The sequence below is a fragment of the Orcinus orca genome, chromosome 2, assembly GCF_937001465.1.
Source record: "Orcinus orca chromosome 2, mOrcOrc1.1, whole genome shotgun sequence".
Lineage (NCBI taxonomy): Eukaryota > Metazoa > Chordata > Mammalia > Artiodactyla > Delphinidae > Orcinus > Orcinus orca.
The window spans coordinates 18,392,650-18,412,382 of NC_064560.1; the positions used below are offsets into that span (position 1 = coordinate 18,392,650).

General features: G+C 38.3%; 1 protein-coding gene across 5 annotated transcripts in view; it reads right to left on the reverse strand.

Moving 5' to 3' along the window:
* The window catches only part of CUL2 (cullin 2), an 83,346-nt gene that overhangs the window by 50,400 nt on the left and 13,213 nt on the right, over nucleotides 1-19,733 (reverse strand). For 3 of the 5 annotated variants that reach the window (XM_033439298.2, XM_004275901.3, XM_004275903.3), the window contains exons 2-4: nucleotides 17,018-17,158; nucleotides 9,297-9,399; nucleotides 1,854-1,948 (exon numbers count right to left, since the gene is read on the reverse strand). In XM_033439298.2, coding sequence (XP_033295189.1) covers nucleotides 1,854-1,948; nucleotides 9,297-9,399; nucleotides 17,018-17,136 — 317 coding nt within the window. In that variant the 5' untranslated portion in view covers nucleotides 17,137-17,158. Of the gene's footprint in view, nucleotides 1-1,853; nucleotides 1,949-9,296; nucleotides 9,400-17,017; nucleotides 17,163-19,733 lie in introns of those variants that run through there. The other 2 variants (XM_049705561.1, XM_049705562.1) reach the window with 2 other exon arrangements.

A 19,733-nucleotide genomic window follows, 5' to 3' on the forward strand; every position in this document is an offset into this window, starting at 1 on the left:
AGGAGTAATAGAGATCATCCTAGAAAGAATGCAGAGTGTAGCTAAAGGATGAGAATAGAACCTATGTAAGTGACTGCAATGACTCTCTAGAATGAGGCTAGGTAGAATGAAGAAGTTAAATGGATTTATTCAGACTGATCTGGGTTTAAATTCTGCCCTTGTAATTTTTCCAGCTCAGGGACCTTGACCTCTCTGACTCTTAGTTTTCCTCCATTGTAAAAAACCAACTATCTCATATGGCTTTATATATACACATACATATGTGTATATATCATATATATTGCAAAATTTAATAAAAGCTCATCAACAGTACCAATTTAATAGTACTACTTTCAATAATACCAATTTGATTTTGGTAAAGAGAGGTGCAGGAGAACCAAGAGAACGGTGCCCCAGAAAACTAAGAAAGAACAGAAAAACAACTTGAATCTTTACTGAAGTATCTCAGCTAACGAGGGATCCACTGCACGGCACACAGTCGAAGCACTGTTTTGTCATCCATATACCAGTGGCCCCAGCTTCTCAGCAGTGACAAAAACACGCGTATGCTCTCACTCTGATCCTTAAAACTCCCCCCGCTCTCCCCCACGGTTTAGCTAAGGAATTCTTAAAGTTTTATTTATGACTAGGCCACTTTGGTGGATGGAGGGGGGAAATCAAATGTCAGGATGTTTAATGGATGGCAGACATGTTCTGTAAAAGCCAAAGCCCCAGCGAACCTTGCCCATGTTAGCAATTGCTGGTTTCTGGTTTTATTATATTTTGCTCTTCTAAGAGGAAATAGAGCTACTGGCCATTTAGAAGTGAGTTCCAGTTTCCAACATAGGCAGCTTACATCTAGTAAAGTCCAGTGTTGTTATAAAAACCAAAGGGAATACGAACCAGTAAAGCAAAGGACAGACACACCAAGGCGACCATGCCTTGGCCCCATGCATCTGTGCAGGAAACGCTTTGAGACCTAGCTCTACTCCTCTTCTCCAGCAAGAAACTGAGGCAGGGGTTCATCTGTGGCCCAAGCCACAATGCACAGGGCAAAATTATCACTGCAACCATCACAGGCCACAAGGCCCAGGTGCTTAACAGCACTATTCCCTATTTATCCACTGTCCTTCAACAAATGGGTCTCTGCCTGTGTACCTAGGTACTGTACTTATTTCCACCGTCTACGTGAATGAGTTAGAGAGGACCAGCCCAGGGTGCCACAGGAACATACATGAGTGGCAGTTAACACCAAAGATCTAAGCAGGAGACTGAGGCAAGGAGAGGGGAGTTCAGAGCGGGGAATGGGAACTAGTCATTCAGGGAAAGGAAGAAAAGCAATCCAGACAGACAGAATAGCACAAGGAAAGGCGGGATGATATGAGACCACAAGGCATCACAACACTGCCAGTAATTCAGTACGTCTAGAGGAAAGGGCGGGAGAACGTCAAGAGAAAACTGCCAGGTACTTCCATGAAACATAAAATGCTGAACCCTAGAGTCAAACAAGAGCATGCTAGAGGGGGGCACGAGCTTAGATTCACTAAAAGTTTCATCCAAGCTGAAGTTTCACTTCGGATCTGTCAAGATTTAATGTGTGTTACACAGTCCCAGACAACTGAAGAAACAGAGCTATGCCATCAAATACAGTTTTAGTTTTCACAGAATAAGTTTCCATACACTGCCTGGCTCCCAAATACCCACATGACCCACACTAAAGACCTTTCCCCATAGCAGAGAAAAGTCCATACATCAGGTAATGCTTTAGTTCTGCTCATTTTCATGGGTAGTAGGTAGTAAAAACAAAAAACTCCTGCAATTACCAAATGCAGGCAATACTGTTTAGACTGTCGAGAGTCTAAAAGTGTACTTACCTATACAAGCAGTCCATATAGTCTGCACCCTTGCTGTATTCCTCCCAGTACCTATGATACATAACAAGTACTTGCTCTTCAGACTCCAGAACTCTCTAAAAAAAGAAGAAAAATACTTTTTACTCAGAAAGCACTAATCATTTTCATTTGTAAGCTATGAAATTTATCAAAAACTAATGTTCTTAAATAAGTGACATAATTCAAGCACTATATATTACATTTACAAATTACATTCTTATTTTTAACTATCTTTAGTAACAATTAAAGAGATAGAAAAAAATGTGAATCTTAGATATCAAAGTGAAGCGTCCATACTAGAGAGTAACTGTTTCATTCTCTAAGATAAAAAAACAAAATATAATGGTTTGATGCTGTTCTTTGGGCTAGAATATTAGATCAGATGAAAACAGAATGTAATTCTATTGTGTTTCCTCACGTCCATCACTTTTGATCAGCCTGCAGTTATGTCATCACCTCATATTATTCACTATTGTGAATAAGACTACTTATGAAAATTGACACATTTTCCATATTCCCCAAATAAGTTATTTTATATTTATTTAATAAAAACCTACTATTTTTTGAAAAATGAAAATCAAACTGAAATCTGAGGGCTGATGTTTAAAAAGTTAATTTTAATGGAAATCCAGTCTAACAATAAAAATCCACTGGACAGGACAGACATTCCCGAGGCCACCGCTGCTCTTACTTTGGTTCTTCCATCAACCGTCCGCGTGACCTTAGGCAAGACATGACCTCAACACTCATCCAATTAACTCTTGATGAAAGCTATGCTTTTAAACTTGGAGTTTTACCAATTAAGTCTCATGATGATAGGAATAGCCTATAAATAGTACTTTTTTGCCTATCATATGGTAAATAAATTAAAAATCGCAACCACTATTAATAATGCTGGGGAATAGGGCCCACTTAGGAACTACTGCTGCTGGTTGGATAGAATATAAATCTAAGAACAATTTCTTACTACGGTTGTTCCTCAACATCAGTGGGGAATTGTTTCCAGGACCCCACCATGGATACCAAAATCCGCAGGTGCTCAAGTCCCTACAGCCGGGCCTCCATATCCACCAATTCGGAACACAGAGATATGGAGGGAAATGTTCATGACTTATGACCCAGTAATGCCACGTCTAGGGACTTACCCTGTAAAAAAAACTTGGTAACACAAGAATAACTTAGCTACAAGGGTGTTCATGGAAGTATTGTTTATAATCACAACTTTATGAACTGGAAATAATCTATATGCCCAGCAATATAGGAATATTTAAACAAATCACAGTATCTCCACAAAATGAAAAATTTTACAATCACTGCCAGAATTACAAAAGTCTATTTAATGACAAAGAAAGAGACCTACAATATTATTAAAAGCAAAAAGCACATTATAAAGTATACAACATGACTTCATTTTCTAATAAAAAATGGAAGTCTACACAAAACAAAAATATGCAAAAGACATATATCAAATTATATTTTTGTTAATATGTATCAAAAAAAGATATATTTAAAAATAGATATATCAAAAGTATTAACAGTGGTTAATTCCGGAGGTATGTTATGGGTGATGTTTATTTTCTTTTTCCTTATCAGTATGTTCTAAATGATCTACAACATAATGCAATACTTTAGTAATTTAAAAAGTTCTCACAGGTGAAACTTTTCAGTTCTGTTGGCTATATTAACAATTTACTTTGTCATCTACATAATAGCCAACTTCTTTTTTTGTCACTGGACTTGAGAGAAAATATGGTATACAATTATATAAATATTCTAAACTTTCATAAAATACTTCACAATTGTAATTTTTCAATCACACAATTATACCAATGTTAATTTCTTGGTTTTAATAATTGTACCACTGTTACGCAAGATGTTAATATTATGAAGCTGGGTAAAAAGTATTTGAGAAGTCTTTGTATTATTTTTGCAACTTTTCTATAAGCTTAAAATTATTTCAAAATAAAAAGTTTTTAAAAATCACATTTACAACCTACGTTAAAACATAAAATTGCAAAATTTATAAATGACTCACACAGTTATCTAGTATATTATAACCAAAGCTAACCAGCTCACAACAGCAGAACTTTAACTTCAAAACTAACATATGAAAAATGTTAAGACTAAGTTAAATTACTTGTCATTAAAACCACTTTCATAAACTGATAAATGCACATACTAGAACACTAAAATGTATCTGCCATATAAAATGAAAAGTAGAGCATTTCCTGCAAATCAAAAACAGAATGAGCTATAACCTCACACCTGTCAGAATGGTTATCATCAAAAGTCAAGAAATAGGACTTCCCTGGTGGCACAGTGGTTAAGAATCTGCCTGACAATGCAGGGGACACGGGTTCGAGTCCTGGTCCGGGAAGATCCCACTTGCCGTGGAGCAACTAAACCCGTGTGCCACAACTACTGAGCCTGCGAGCCACAACTACTGAGCCCACGTGCCACAAATACTGAAGCCCACGCGCCTAGAGCCCGTGCTCCACAACAAGAGAAGCCACCACAATGAGAAGCCCACGTACCACAATGAAGAGTAGCTCCCGCTTGCCGCAACTAGAGAAAGCCCGTGTGCAGCAACGAAGACCCAACGTAGCCAAAAATAAATAAATAAATAAAGTCAAGAAATAGCAAGTGCTGGCAAGGATCTATAGAAAAGGGAACCCTCATGCACTACTGATGGGACTGTAAACTGGTGCAGCCAGTATGGAAAACAGGGTGTTCCTCAAAAAATTAAAAACAGAACTACCATGTGAGCCAGCAATTCCACTCCTGGGTATTTACCTGAAGAAAAAGAAAACACTAATTCAAAAAGATACATGCACCGCAATGTTCATAGCAGTTATAGCAGCATTACTTACAAATAGCCAAGACACATAAGCAACCTAAGTGTCCAACAATAGACAAATGGATAAAGAAGATGTGGTATATATATATACAATGGGATATTACTCAGCCATATAAAGAATGAAATCTCGCCATTTAAAACAACGTGGATGAACCCAGAGGGTATCATGCTAAGTGAAATAAGTCACACAGAGAAAGACAAATACCGCATCATCTCACTCATATGTGTAATCTGAAAAACAAACGAACTAGCAAAACAAAATAGACACAGACTCAGAGATACAGAGAACAAACAGGTGGTTGCCAGAGGGGAGAAGGCTGGAGTAGGGGGCCAAAAAGGTGAAAGGGATTAAGAGGTACAAACTTCCAGTTAGAAAATAAATAAGTCATGGGGATGTAACGTAGAGTGCAAGGAATATGGTCAATAATATTGTAATAACTTTGTATAAGGACAGATGGTAACTAGGCTTAATTTGGTGATCATTTCATAATGTATGTAAATGTTGAATCACTATGTAGTTCACCTGAAACTAACAAAATATTGTATGTCAACTATATTCCAATGAAAAGAAAATAAACAGATAAAATCGGCTCTGAAAATCTGAGCTTACAAAATATTGTATGTCAACTACATTTCAATGAAAACAAAATAAAAGAAAATAAACAGATAGATAAAATAGGCTTTGAAAAACTGAGCTTTTCTTCAAATGTTATAAGGGAAATATCACAGGATCAATTGTGCTCTACTTATGGGTTATTACCATTTGAAAAAGATCTACTCCTAGTCATGTACAGGGTTAGACATATTATTACACAGACTGTGTTACTTTATCTCCATTTTACAGATAAAGGAACATGAAGTTCAATCTACAAGGTAGGTTAGGTGAGCTGTCCAGGGTCACAGGGCTAACAAAAGGTAGTCAAGCTTCCACAGACTTAGAGAAGGAACTTATGGTTACCAGGGGGGAAGGATGGGGGAAAGGGATAGTTAGGGAGTATGGGATAGACATGTACACACTGATATAATTAAAATGGATAACCTTTCGCTATTCGGGTTCTTTTGTGTTTCCATACAAATTGTAAAATTCTTTGTTCTAATTCTGCGAAGAATGCCATTGATAGTTTGATAGGGATTGCACTGAATCTGTAGATTGCTTTGGGTCATTTTCACAATACTGATTCTTCCAATCCAAGAACATGGTATATTTTTCCATCTGTTTATGTCATCTTTGATTGCTTTCATCAGTGTTTTATAGTTTTCTGAGTATAAGTCTTTCACCTCCTTAAGTAGGTTTATTCCTAGGTATTTTATTCTTTTTGTTGCAATGGTAAATGGGAGTGTTTCCTTAATTTCTCTTTCTGATTTTTCATTGTTAGTACATAGGAATGCCAGAGATTTCTGTGCATTCATTTTGTATCCTGCAACCTTACCAAATTCATTGATTAGTTCTCGTAGTTTTCTGGTGGCATCTTTAGGATTTTTTATGTATAGTATTATGTCATCTGTGAACAGTGACAGTTTTACTTCTTCTTTTCCAATTTGTATTCCTTTTATTTCTTTTTCTTCTCTGATTGCCGTGGCTAGGACTTCCAAAACTATGTTGAATAAGAGTGGCAAGAGTGGACATCCTTGTCTTGTTGCTGATCTTAGTGGAAACGCTTTCAGTTTTTCACCATTGAGCATGATGTTTACTGTGGGTTTGCCATATATGGCCTTTATTATGCTGAGGTAGGTTCCCTCTATGCCCATTTTCTGGAGAGTTTTTATCATAAATAAGTGTTGAATTTTGTCAAAAGCTTTTCCTGCATCTACTGAGATGATCGTATGGTTTTTATTCCTTAATTTGTTAATTTGGTGTATCACATTGATTGATTTGTGTATATTAAAGAATCCTTGCACTCCTGGGATAAATTCCACTTGATCATGGTGTATGATCCTTTTAATATGTTGTTGGATTCTGTTTGCTAGTATTTTGTTCAGAATTTTTGCATCTATGTTCATCAGTGATATTGGTCTACAATTTTCTTTTTTGTGATATCTTTTTCTGGTTTTGGTATCAGGGTGATGGTGGCTTCGTATAGCCAAAGCAATCTTGAGAAAGAAAAACGGAGCTGGAGGAATCAGGCTCCCCAACTTCAAACTATACTACAAAGCTACAGTAATCAAGACAGTATGGCACTGGCACAAAAACAGAAATATAATCAATGGAACAGGATAGAAAGCCCAGAGATGAACACATGCACATACGGTCACCTAATTTACGACAAAGGAGGCAAGACCATACAATGGAGAAAAGACAGCCTCTTCAATAAGTGGTGGTGGGAAAAGTGGACAGCTACATGTAAAAGAATGAAATTAGAATACTACCTAACACCATACACAAAAATAAACTCCAAATGGGTTAAAGACCTAAATGTAAGACCGGATACTATAAAACTCTTAGAGGAAAATACAGGAAAAACACTCTTTGACATAAACCACAGCAAGATCTTTTTTTGACCCACCTCCTAGAGTAATGAAAAAACAAAAATAAACAAATGGAACCTAATTAAAAGCTTTTGCACAGCAAAGTAAACCATAAACTGGACGAAAAGACAACCCTCAGAATGGGAGAAAATATTTGTAAATGAAGCAACAGACAAAGGATTAGTCTCCAAACTATACAAACAGCTCATGGAGCTCAATATCAAAAGAGCAAGCAACCCAATTAAGAAATGGGCATAAGACCTATATAGACATTTCACCAAAGAAGACATACACATAGCCAAAAGGCACATGAAAAGATGCCCAACATCACTATTAGAGAAATGCAAATCAAAACTACAATGAGGTATCACCTCACACTGGTCAGAATGGCCCTTATCAAAAAATCTAGAAACAATAAATGCTGGAGAGGGTGTGGAGAAAAGGGAACCCTCCTGCACTGTTGGTGGGAATGTAAATTGATAGAGCCACTATGGAGAACAGTATGGACATTCCTTAAAAAACTAAAAATAGAACTACCATATGACCCAGCAATCCCACTACTGGGCATATACCCTGAGAAAACCATAATTCAAAAAGAGACATGTACTCCAATGTTCACCGCAGCACTATTTACAACAGCCAGGACATGGAAGCAACAACCTAAGTGTCCATCGACAGATGAATGGATAAAGATGATGTGGCACATATATACAATGGAATACTACTCAACCATAAAAAGAAATGAAATTGAGTAATCTGTAGTGAGGTGGATGGACCTAGAGCCTGTCATACAGAGTGAAGTCAGTCAGGAAGAGAAAAACAAATACCATATGTTAACGCATATATGTGGAATTTTTTTAAAAAATGGTACTGATGAACCTAGTGGCAGGGCAGGAATAAAGATGCAGACATAGAGAATGGACTTGAGGACACACCATTGGGGGAGGGGGAAGCTGGGGTGAAGCAAGAGTAGCATCGACATATATATATATACTACCAAATGTAAAACAGATAGCTAGTGGGAAGCAGCAGCATAGCACAGGGAGATCAGCTCGGCGCTTTGTGATGACCTAGAGGGGTGGGATAGGGAGAGTGGGAGGCAGACACAAGAGGGAGGGGATATGGGGATATACGTATGCATATGGCTGATTCACTTTGTTGTACAACTGTAACTAACACAGCATTGTGAAGCAATTATACTCCAATAAAGATGTATAAAATAAATAAAATAAATGGATAACCAACAGGGACCTACTGTATAGTGCACGGAACTCTACTCAATGTTATATGGCAGCCTGGATGGGAAGGGAGTTTCGGGGAGAATGGATACACGTATATGTATGGCTGAGTCGCTTTGCTGTGCACCTGAAACTATCACAACATTGTTAATTGGCTATACTCCAATATAAAATAAAAAATTTTTAAAAATAAATAAAATAAAATACTGGGGGGGAAAAGAAGGTAGTCAAGTTTCTAGTTCAAAGAATAAATGATCTCATCCAGTTCCTGATAAGATCAGTAATCCAAAAGAAGTCAGAAATGCTGCGTGTAGCCAAATACTACAAAATTCATTCACTGCTTATACAGAGATCAAGTCGGTGATGTCGCCCTCATGCACATGGCACACTGACCAAAATAATTGGTCACAGAGGCTTTCTATCATACTTTTTAATTTACCATTCTCCTTTTTAATTCTAGGTTTTTAAAGACCTTATATAGGATATGAAGAGGCAGCTAAAATGTTGAATATAAAGACAGAGATTCACCAAGAGGTGGGAAGCAACAGTAAAGAAAACTTGGTTCTATAAACACCATCCAGAGGATATATGTAAGCACTTGATTTCAAATTGAACACATCTTGATTTGAAACCCTACTCTTTAACTTACTAGTTGTATGATCTGGAGCAACTAAACTGACTTCCCTTGGAGAACCTAACACAGAGCTTGACCCAAAGCTCTTATACACATATTAGAAAAATGCTAATTAGGAAACAAAACAAATAACCTTAACCTGATACAAGTTCTGCACTGGAAAACAGTGAACTAGTCAAATAACTATGTAGCCATAAACACATTTACATCATGTATATATCAATCCTTACCTTGTGCAAATGCCGTACGTGATTTTCCAAAAAAATCTTAGTTTCTGTATAAAGTCTTTCTCCAAGGGGTTCAGGATAGGCCACACATAAAGCATAGATATCTCTAGTTAAATTGTTAAGGTTTTCATATTCATTGAAGATACTACTTTAAAACAAAAGATTTAACTCAAGTCTGGCATTAAAAAATGAAAAATCCTTATTTCATTTTTGCAGTTTAGGATTATATAGATACATACACAGAATGAAAGACACTTACCCGACACAATGGTGATAGAAGGGAGGTGGGAAATCAACCTCACATGCTCTGACTCTTTACCTTGTATCCTCACCCCAAAAAGAGCAAGCAGCCCTCTCCACGTGATGTCATTGTCTGGGAGGCCTCAGTCAGACTTTCCTATGTTCCCTCCAAACTCTTTCATTGTTTATTTTTAATTGTAATTAGTAACCAATAAAATATCTCCATGTATCCATGTATATATATTTGTTCGATTACTATTATATTAAATATTTAAAATTTTATTTACATACTTAAAAAACAAACATGGTGAAGCAAAAATATCACCCAAATAGTGTAATATCACTGTGCCAGGTTTCTTTATAGCAAAAAAAGTTACAATAAGAAACTATTAAGTTATTTTAGGGATCGGGAGGGTGGGTGGGAAACACAAAAGGGAGGAGATATGGGGATATATGTATATGTATAGCTGATTCACTTTGTTATAAAGCAGAAACTAACACACCATTGTAAAGCAATTATACTCCAAAAAAGATGTTAAAAAAAAAAAGAAACTATTAAGTTATTTTAAGTCAACTTAGATATCATAATGAACCTTTATAGACTGGAAGATTAAATAAAATAGTACAGATATAAGAGCTATTTTTCAGCAATAACATAAAAAATATTCACCTGTATTACAAAGAAAGTAGAGACTTGAATATACACTACCTAAGAAAGAAAAATTTTTTAATTTATCTGGACACAAATTCTATAGAGAATTGACATGGTTTGGTGGAGGGGAGAGGGAACAAGTCATCAATGGAGAAGGAGCTTCAAAGTAAGGTACTACATGAGCTCCCGGATCAGCCTGGGGTCCCTCCAGGTTTCAGCTAAAAATGCCTTTAGAAAAAATAGTCCTAGTTCATGACATAATTTAAATCTTAACTGATCCAAGCCTATCCTAGTAAAACTAGATGTAAAAGGGCTGTCAGAATTAGGTGTTGTAGAAGCCGGGACAGCAGTTAACTTCAGCGACTGCGGAACAGAGGTTCCTGGTTGGTAGGAGCACTCTGTTTACTGGGTACACAGGTGTGCTCACTTTGTGAGAATTCACCTTTACATTCACCAGTCAGCACGTATATCATACTTAAATTTAAATTAAATTTTTTTTAATTCCCTGGCAGTCCAGTGGTTAAGACTCGGAGTTTTCACTGCCGTGGGCCTGGGTTCAATCCCTCAGGGAACTAAGATCCCACAAGCCACACAGCACTGCCAAAAAAAAAAAAGAAAGAACAAAATTTTTTTAAATGACTAAATTTGGCCAGGCTCTAGATCAACAATCAGAAGTGACACATTTATTATCTTTAAGTTCTGAATACCTACTTCCAGAACTTCCATCCAACATGATGATGATATTTGCTCCTCTAATCTTCCCTTAAGCCATATATACACATTTCTAGAATACACAACTTACTTGATACTGAAAAATCAGCAATTCAGTACCATAATTTCAACATGATATGCTAATTATGTGCTCAAAAGTTTTACATCAACAAAGTTAACGTCTCAATATAGCCACTGCATGTATATGTAAACAGAAATGACCAGCAAAATTCACCTAATAGGGCTTCCCTTCTCTCTGCTGAGGGAAAGGGATCTGTGCAAGGTAGGAATCCAGGGAGACTTTCCCATTTCACTCCACATACAGGACTTATATATTGTTTGACTCTTCCTCAGTGAGAATGTACTCATGTATTGCTTTTAATGGAGTCCACCTTAATAAATTTTTTAAATGAATATTTTAACTCAGAATAGTTTGGAGTCTCACTGCATAATTTCACTCAACTGCCTAAAAGATATACCTAAATATGTTCTTTTTCTTTAACCTGTTCAAATACCCAACCACTCTGGAAATGGTTAGGCCTTGGGAAGAGCACCCAAGAGGAGCACTCTTCAACCCTCTAGCATTCAATTATGATTTGGTTATAGACAAGATACTTTAAAAAAACAGAAATGGCAAATAACGTAGGTGGTCAGATTTAGATTTAAACACTGTCTTCTCCAAGTCATCTTTTCTGGGAGCCGGAATAGAAAGATACCTGTATGTACAAACTTTCCACTTACAAATTCTCAAAGTCAGAAACAAAATATGTTCAGGAGCAAGAGCTCTGAACTCTGTTACAACCAAAAGGCAGTGCTGGTAAGCAGCAAATTACTTATTTTAGTTCATTTTCTCTATTAAAAGATGCTTCCTATGCTTGGGCTTAATTTTTAGTTTTAACACTATTAACTCTACTGCATAGTGGGTCAAAAACAATGTTTTGCAATGGGAATAAAAGTAAAGATTACCTTAAAATTGAAAATGGTAAAATAATGGTCAAAAAAGAACTGACAATACAAAACTATAAAAAATGAAAAATTTTATTGACATTTCGTAAGTGAAAAAATAAAAATGTGACATGTAAAAAATGCAGTATCTATAAAATCATCAATTAGCAAGCAAGGATAAAAAAATGACTCATTAAATAAAAGAACTCTGACATAATTTAGAAGAAGGGAGTGAAACTGTTACTGATGCACCAACCAGGGATGACTACAGATACAACCTTTTCCAATCCACACAATCTAAGAAAGACTGATGGGCTGCTAAGTGTAGATGCCAAGGTTGCTAAGAGGTCCTCCTTCTAACACTTGTGAAGATCATCAAGGATGGAGATTTCCCACCTCAACATTTTTCAATGCAGTCAAAATTGTTCTATGTTTGAAAAAGACTCCTCATAGAATATGTATTTGAAATAAGGACAATAGTTTTAGAGCCAGGTTTTCGTACCTGGGAGAATTACATTCAGGGAAGCAATCTTAAATAACCCCTCACTGAGTCACTATGGACTTAAACATAAAACCATTTATTCACTAGAATCTATCTTGTCCTTAAGTAGGAGACCGTCTATGTTACACTGCTGGGGTTTGGAAATTGTCCTAACAGCTACCAAAAGGCAGAAAATCATGAATACAAGTACACTTGTCCCTCAGTATCCACAGAGGATTGGTTCCAGTACCCACTGTGGATACCAAAATCCGAGGATGCTCAAGCCCCTTACAGTCCGCCCTCCATACCCGTGGTTACAGGACCGACAGTATACTTATTGAAAAAAATCTGAGTATGGGCAGACCTGTGCAGTTCAAACCTGTGTTGTTCAAGGGTCGACCGTAAACCAAAAGAACCAAAGAACTCCAACCCAGGGAAGCAAATAGTAAATGTACATCTACACCTAGCCTCTATCATATCATAAGCATTTGATATACCTCTTAAGGAGTAAGTCCCAAACGACCCTAGACTGCACCTAAGCTGTCACAGAGCTTCTGTTATAGAGCATCATTATTACTTGTGTTAGGCAGAATTCTAAAAATGGCCTCTCAAGACTTCCTTCCCTAACCCCTGGGACTGTGAATATAAGAGAGCACGCCCAGTTACTTTACATGGCAAGGGGACTTGGCAGCTGCAGTTATGATTACTAATCAGTTGGCTCTAAAATAGGAAGATGATCCTGGACTTCCCTGATGGGCCTAATCTAATCGCATGAGCCCTTCAAAGGCAGATCCCTACCAGCCCCTGCCCCCCTGCGCCAGCTGCAGAAGGGGAAAGGCTTGACTCACCACTGCTGGCTGTGAAGATGGAAGGGGGTCACAAGCAACAACTGGAGAGTGACCGTAAGTCAATGAGAGCAGCTCACGGCCAAAAGTCAAGTAGGAAACCGGGACCTCAGTCCTATAGCTGTAAGGAATTGAATTCTGCCAAACAACAGGAATGAGCTTAAAAGTGGACCCTGAGCTCTAGATGAGAAGACAGCCAGCCAACCCCGATTTCAGCCTTGTGAGATCCTGAGCAGGGAACCTAGTCACACGATGGACTCTGACCTACAGAACTGGGAGATAATAAAAGAGTGAAACACTAAATTTAAGCCACTACATCTGTAGTAATTTGTTATGCATCAAAAGAAAACACTGATGTCTTCTATTTACATTACCTATCAACCAGAATGCCTTGCATACATAACTGGACCCAGTACATTTATGAAGGATGAGGGTTAAGAGCCCTCTTATCAACACAATAAGAGAACTAGCTAAATATTAACGCTACTTCTTTCATCCGTACAGTATGCTTCATGGCATTCAGCTGACAGTAGCTACTCACTCACCAAATATTTGCTAGGTGTCTATATGTACCAGATACTGGGAATACAGCAGTGAACAAAACAGACGGGTATCTGTGCCCTTACAGAGGTTATATTTAGTAAAAATGTTGTAGACAGGGGTTCACTAAGTTCCATACTTACACAGGTTAAACACTTCAGCTGGCAGACCAGGTTTCTTTGATACCCACTTCAAGGGTGTAAGGAGACTTGAGCATTTTTATCCCAGCATCTAGCCTACAATATCGGGAAGTCAATCTTAACCCTCTTGGGCCACTATATTCTCAACTGTAAAATGGGCTAATAATATATATTTTACAAGATCATCTGTAACAAATTAATCACATGCATTATATGTTGAAAGACAAAATTATGACACAAAAGAATGTACACAGTATGATTCCATTTATACAAAGTTCAAAACACAATTAACCAATATTGTTTAAGGCTATATATATAAGCAATCATGCTGTTCTTTAAAAAACAAGAGAATAATATGATAGTAGTTACCTCCAAGGGAAAGGAGAAGGCTTGTGAACTGAGAGGGGCAGCTGGTGGGGGAAGGTTGGTGGATGCCAGCAGTGTTCTGGTTCTTAACCTGTGTGGTGATAATGCAGGTGTCTGCCTTATAATTATTTGCTCAACTCTACATGTATATCTTACTTATGTATGCATTATATTTCATACACCTCAAAAAATGCTTTGTAAAAGATCAAGTATTAATATATGGTGGTGAACAATTTGTAGGGAGGGCTCTTTTCCAGTTTCAAAATATTAAAGATTTATAGCCTCTAAAATTTCTACATAAAATATCTGAGTATCAGATATCAACCTTATATTCTAGGGCAAAATAACAGGGAAAAGGAGGGAATCTGGCTTTAGAACAATTAGGAACATTATTTTACATAATAAATAAAATCATAATAAAATGCTACTTTTTTCACAATAAAATTTAAAATGATATTCCATTCCTTTATTTTTCATAATAAAATTTAAAATGATATTCCACTCCTCAGTTTACTGTTTCTGTAGATACTTTTTACTTCACGGGAGGAGGAGAAAACTCGTGACCAGGTCAAGAGTAACTGAACCATCTTAGATGGATCAAACAATAAACATCTTAGAAATATCAGTAACTGAAGGGGCACTTTCAAAGGAAGTGAGCTATCTCAAAACCATTTATAAACCAGCAATTAACTGTATATTCTGTAGAAGAATAAGAACACATTTAATGACTCTATTTTCTTTACCTTATGCTCATTTTCTCTTTTCTTGTAATCTTCTATGACCAACTCTTTCTCTCCTCTCTCTGCTCATTATTTTAGTTAAAACAGCATTAAAAGTACCTGAGTATGTGCTTAGCCCAACCTCATTAACACACAAGTAACCTTTAACCCCTTCTCAGTTTTTACTGATTCCCACCAAAAACAATTCATGATGTTCCACAAAAAAAATTTAAGAGACTAATTCAAAAATAAGCTCTTCAAAGACAGACTCCATAACAATTATCATCTAGATACAATGGAAAGTACAGGAAATTAGATGTTAGACATCTTGTATGCAAGTCTGTATGCTCCATGAATGACTACCTGCATAACCCGGGGCAAGTCCCTTCACCTCTGAGTATCAGTTTCCTCATCTATTATATCTGCCCCACTGATCTTATAGGCTTGTTTCTATATTAAAAATATAAAAGATCTTTGCAAACTCTGAAGCCTTCTAGAAATGTTACCATCATTTTCTGTATCTGTAGTGCCTAGAACATAGGTACCCTAACAAATGTTTCTTACTGACAACTGCAATTGTAATGAATTCAAAGAACTTCACTGTTCTTGCATCAACATTCAGTTTAATATTGACAATTAGGTTAGGCATTGAGAACAAGCTGAATCACTGTCTTATGAAATCCAAGCTTTTCTAGAGAACACACACCTCGCACAGTGAGGGCAGCCATCCTTCAGCCCCAGGACACTGCTGGAGAGGGCGGCACAGCGCGTGAGAGGACTCGGAACCTCCACGCGCACTCTGGTAATAATACCTTCACATCTCACCTTCCCTTTTGGGGGAAAGAATCTCTGGTCCCTACAGTGTCCACCCAGTCCACAAGGCCTCCTTCAGGGCCCTGGGGCACTGCCATGGCACTCAGGCCCAGAGACCAGGCCTCGACCCTATGCCCCTTCTTTGCCCTGGAATGTGGTGTGTGTGGTGGTCCCTGTGGTGGAAGACGGAGGCGGCTCAGGAGTCTGCCAGGGCACAGGCCGTTCCCAGGCCCTCCCAGCCGTGGCCCCTGGCAAACACTGGGCAGAGTTGATGAGGCTGCCACCCACCACTCTGCTCCAGCTACCTGTGGCTGAGGGTTCCTAGAGACCCCTTTAACCTCCCCAATACTAAGAAACTACAGTATTGTAATACTGTGGTTTTCTCCTTTGGTGCCAGAGTTATAGCCTGGGTGCTGGAGGTTGCACTGTGTTTTACATATATAATGTATATATAAAATAATATTATTAATAATGTTATAATAATATACATACATTATACATATCATGTACAGTGTGTGTATGTGTGTGTGTATATATATATATGTATTTTTTAAAAAAAGATTGCTGTCATGTAGGAATGCAGGACAGCAGGTTTCAGACTGTCCTAGGGAAACCATAAATTTATATTTTCATATAAAACCCCTAAATCACAAATGTAGAAAACCCAAATAAGAAACGTTTCCATCTCAGAGCCACTGAATTTGCTGTTTGCTCTCTGCTTGGAACACTCCCCCCAGGTTTCTGTGTGACCTGCTCCCTCCCTCGGTTCCAGACTCTGCTCAAGTATCGCCATCCTCGACATCCTCAACATCCTCAAGGAGACCTTCCTTGACCACCATCTAGAGAGGCGCGCACACGCACTCCAACCACGCTCATGCCCTCGCTTTGCTTTACGTCCCCCCACGGGATGTAACCTGTTGTTAGAAGCACTGGCATCAGGTTTTGTGTTTTACATCCATTTAATATCTATTTCCTTTAGTAGAATGAAGGGAAAGTAGTTTGCTTCGTTCACAAATGTACTCCCAAAGCCTAAAGTAGTGCCTGACATATACTAAGTGCTCAGTAAAGTATTTGTTGAGCAAAAGGTTATCAAAGATTGTTGACTGCCACATACAGGCAATGAACTTGGAAATGTGAACAATAATATATATGAAAATAGTCACACTGGCATGTTCTTCCACTTAGGAAAGCTTAAACCTGTTGTCACTTTTCAACAAGCTTATGAACCTAGCATGTTGATCAGTGCAGGCATCCATGCCACTGGAAGGATACGAGAAGCGGTCGTTCCATGTTGCTCTCTCCACGTACTCCAACATGACCACAGCTTTGATTGTCGTGAGGAGTTTGTTCCAGGTTTCATCAAAATCCACTACTCTTGGTTTCAAAGACATTGTGCAAGTTTAGTGTTGAAATCTGTTAATTAAAAACAACGGTAACATTAGCATGAATTCTACAAGGTCAGTTACTTGTTTCTAAAGCACACACAACTAGACAGCATGCTGCACGGAAGGGGTGAGACCAGAACCTGGCACGTGGTGAGAACAATAAACACTGGCTGCCATCTTTTCATGACTGTCCAGACAAGGAACTCCACAGCATATGTGCATTCACTGCAAACTCTAGGAAATAAAAAGCTTTTAGCACAAATTATTTATAACCCAGGGTGGTCCAAAGATTGAGAAGCCTCATTAAATTTGCTGAGAGAAAGAAGCTGGGACCTAATGAGCCAAAAAGTTAACTTCCATCATGAGAAATGCACAAGAGATACTCAATAAAAAGGTTTTGGCCCCAAATCCTTGTGGTTTGCACTCCTTAAACTGGAGACTGAGGCCATATATGAGAAAACACAAGACAATTAAAGGGTTTATTTTCCTGAAGCATCAGTTTAACTAGATTCCAAATCCTTTTCAATATCACACCAGAAGAACAGAATTAAAAAGAGAAACCTCTAAAGTTAAATTTAACTGCACAAGGGAGCACTTTTCCGGCACATGCCTTCACATCTTCCCCAAAGTTTTCCCTCGTTACTAGGACTGTGAAGCACCAAGCTAGTCTGTAGCCAAGGCCAAACAAGGAGGAAACATTCTTCGTCCTGTGTCCCGCTGTGGTAAAAAAGGAGGTAGGGAAACAGTGGGGAGAAGGGGGGAATGCATAGAGAGAAAGGAAAAAAGAGACAAGGGGAGGAGACCAGCTGCACGGTCCCAGCCCACAAACCGGAGGTGGCCCTGGGCCCTTCTTACGTTTCTGTCCTGTGAAGAAAAGAACTCAAGAGGAGTCCAAGGAAGGGAAGAAAAAGAATCAGAGAAGCCAAACAAAAACCCAAAAGAGGGTGTGCCACACTAAATCAACCCTCTTTCTTCAACATACCAGGGACTCCACCTACAAGCCTTAAACTTCCTCTAACTACCGAGAATGGATTAGCAGTAGTTCCTGTGTGTGTGTGTGTGTGTGTGTGTGTGTGTGTGTGTGTGTGTGTGTGTGTGTGTGTGTGTGTGTGTGTGTGTACTGGGGGAAGGGGGAAACCTAAAGCTCTAGCTCTAAATCAGAAAATTAACCTTAACTCCGTCTCACCCTTATTCACACATCCTATCTGTGTTACTCAATACTTCTTAAATCCATCCATTCCTGTGCAACCCTATGAATGCTCTGAGATCAGGCCCTCAGCAGTTCCAGTTTGTATTAATCTTTATCAAAGAAATACTAACAACTGTTAATATTTACACAGTACTTACTATAAGCCAAACACAAATCTAAGTGCTTTATGTAAGTTCACTTAATCCTCCCAACAAACTGATTAGGTAGGGTCCAATGTTCTCCCCATTTTCTAGATAAGAAAACTGATCACAGAGTGATTAAGAAACTTGCTTTAAGGTCATGGAGCTATTCAGACCCGTGCTGTAACCCCTGCCCTCAACTGCAATATACAACTATACTGCCTTACTAACATCCTTAGTGAATACTTAGATACATGCCAGGCGTTGTACTAGGCTGAGGATACAGTGGTCAATAAACAAAGTTCTTGACCTTCAAGAAAGTTAGACTCTTGGACCTGGCACTCAGGAAACAAAAATAACCTACGTAAACCACAGAGCTGACCATGTCACTCTGGTACTGAAAGCTGTTTGTGATTGTCCACTATAGATAGCATCCAGTTTAAGCTCATTGGCAACATGGCCCACCAAGCTTCCATGGTTTGACCTTGGACTAAAGCACCTCTCCACCTTGCTCTTCTCATGGGACTCCCTTCCTTGACATCATAATCTGGTAACTTCTCTGCTTAGAGGTCACTGAACACAACAGGCTGATTCACACACCCTGCCGTTTTATCCTCATTGTTTTCTGTACCTAAAATTCTTCTCTTCTCCTTGCCTCCCCCTTTCCACCCATTCCCCTAACTCCTACTGATAGTTCAGCCTTGGCCCAGAATATCTGCTTTCAAGAAATTTTCTGGGCCCACTTAAGCTAGGTAAGGTGCCCTCTTATGCATTACTTCAGAACTCTATTAGAGGATTAAACCATGCTCAACTGTGATTATGAGTGTTTCTTCAAGGTAGGGACTATTCTGTAACTGTCTATCAAAAAGCTGTCACTGTCTGCTTCACATTCCTTTCCTCCCCTTATAAAAATAGAATCATACTACACACCCTGCTTATAAATTATTTTAATGGTTGCACAGATTACCTTTTAGCTTTATTGAAGTTTTAGCAGAATCAGACTGGCATTGACTTCTCTGCTGAGACCAACAGGTTCCTGATAGAATGGGTTTATGTGCAGTGATAATCCATTCTTAGATGGGTGGAAAATGTGGACACCAAGGTGAGAGAAGTCTTCATTTTATTTCAATTGTTTAAATGATCATTTACTCATGGAGCGTTTATGTAAGGATGTGAAAGAGAGAGGGCAAAGAAAGAAACAAGACCACGACCACCACACTGTTCTTCTCCACTTCCCAAACTGTCAGACAACTCACAAGAATACATATGAGTCT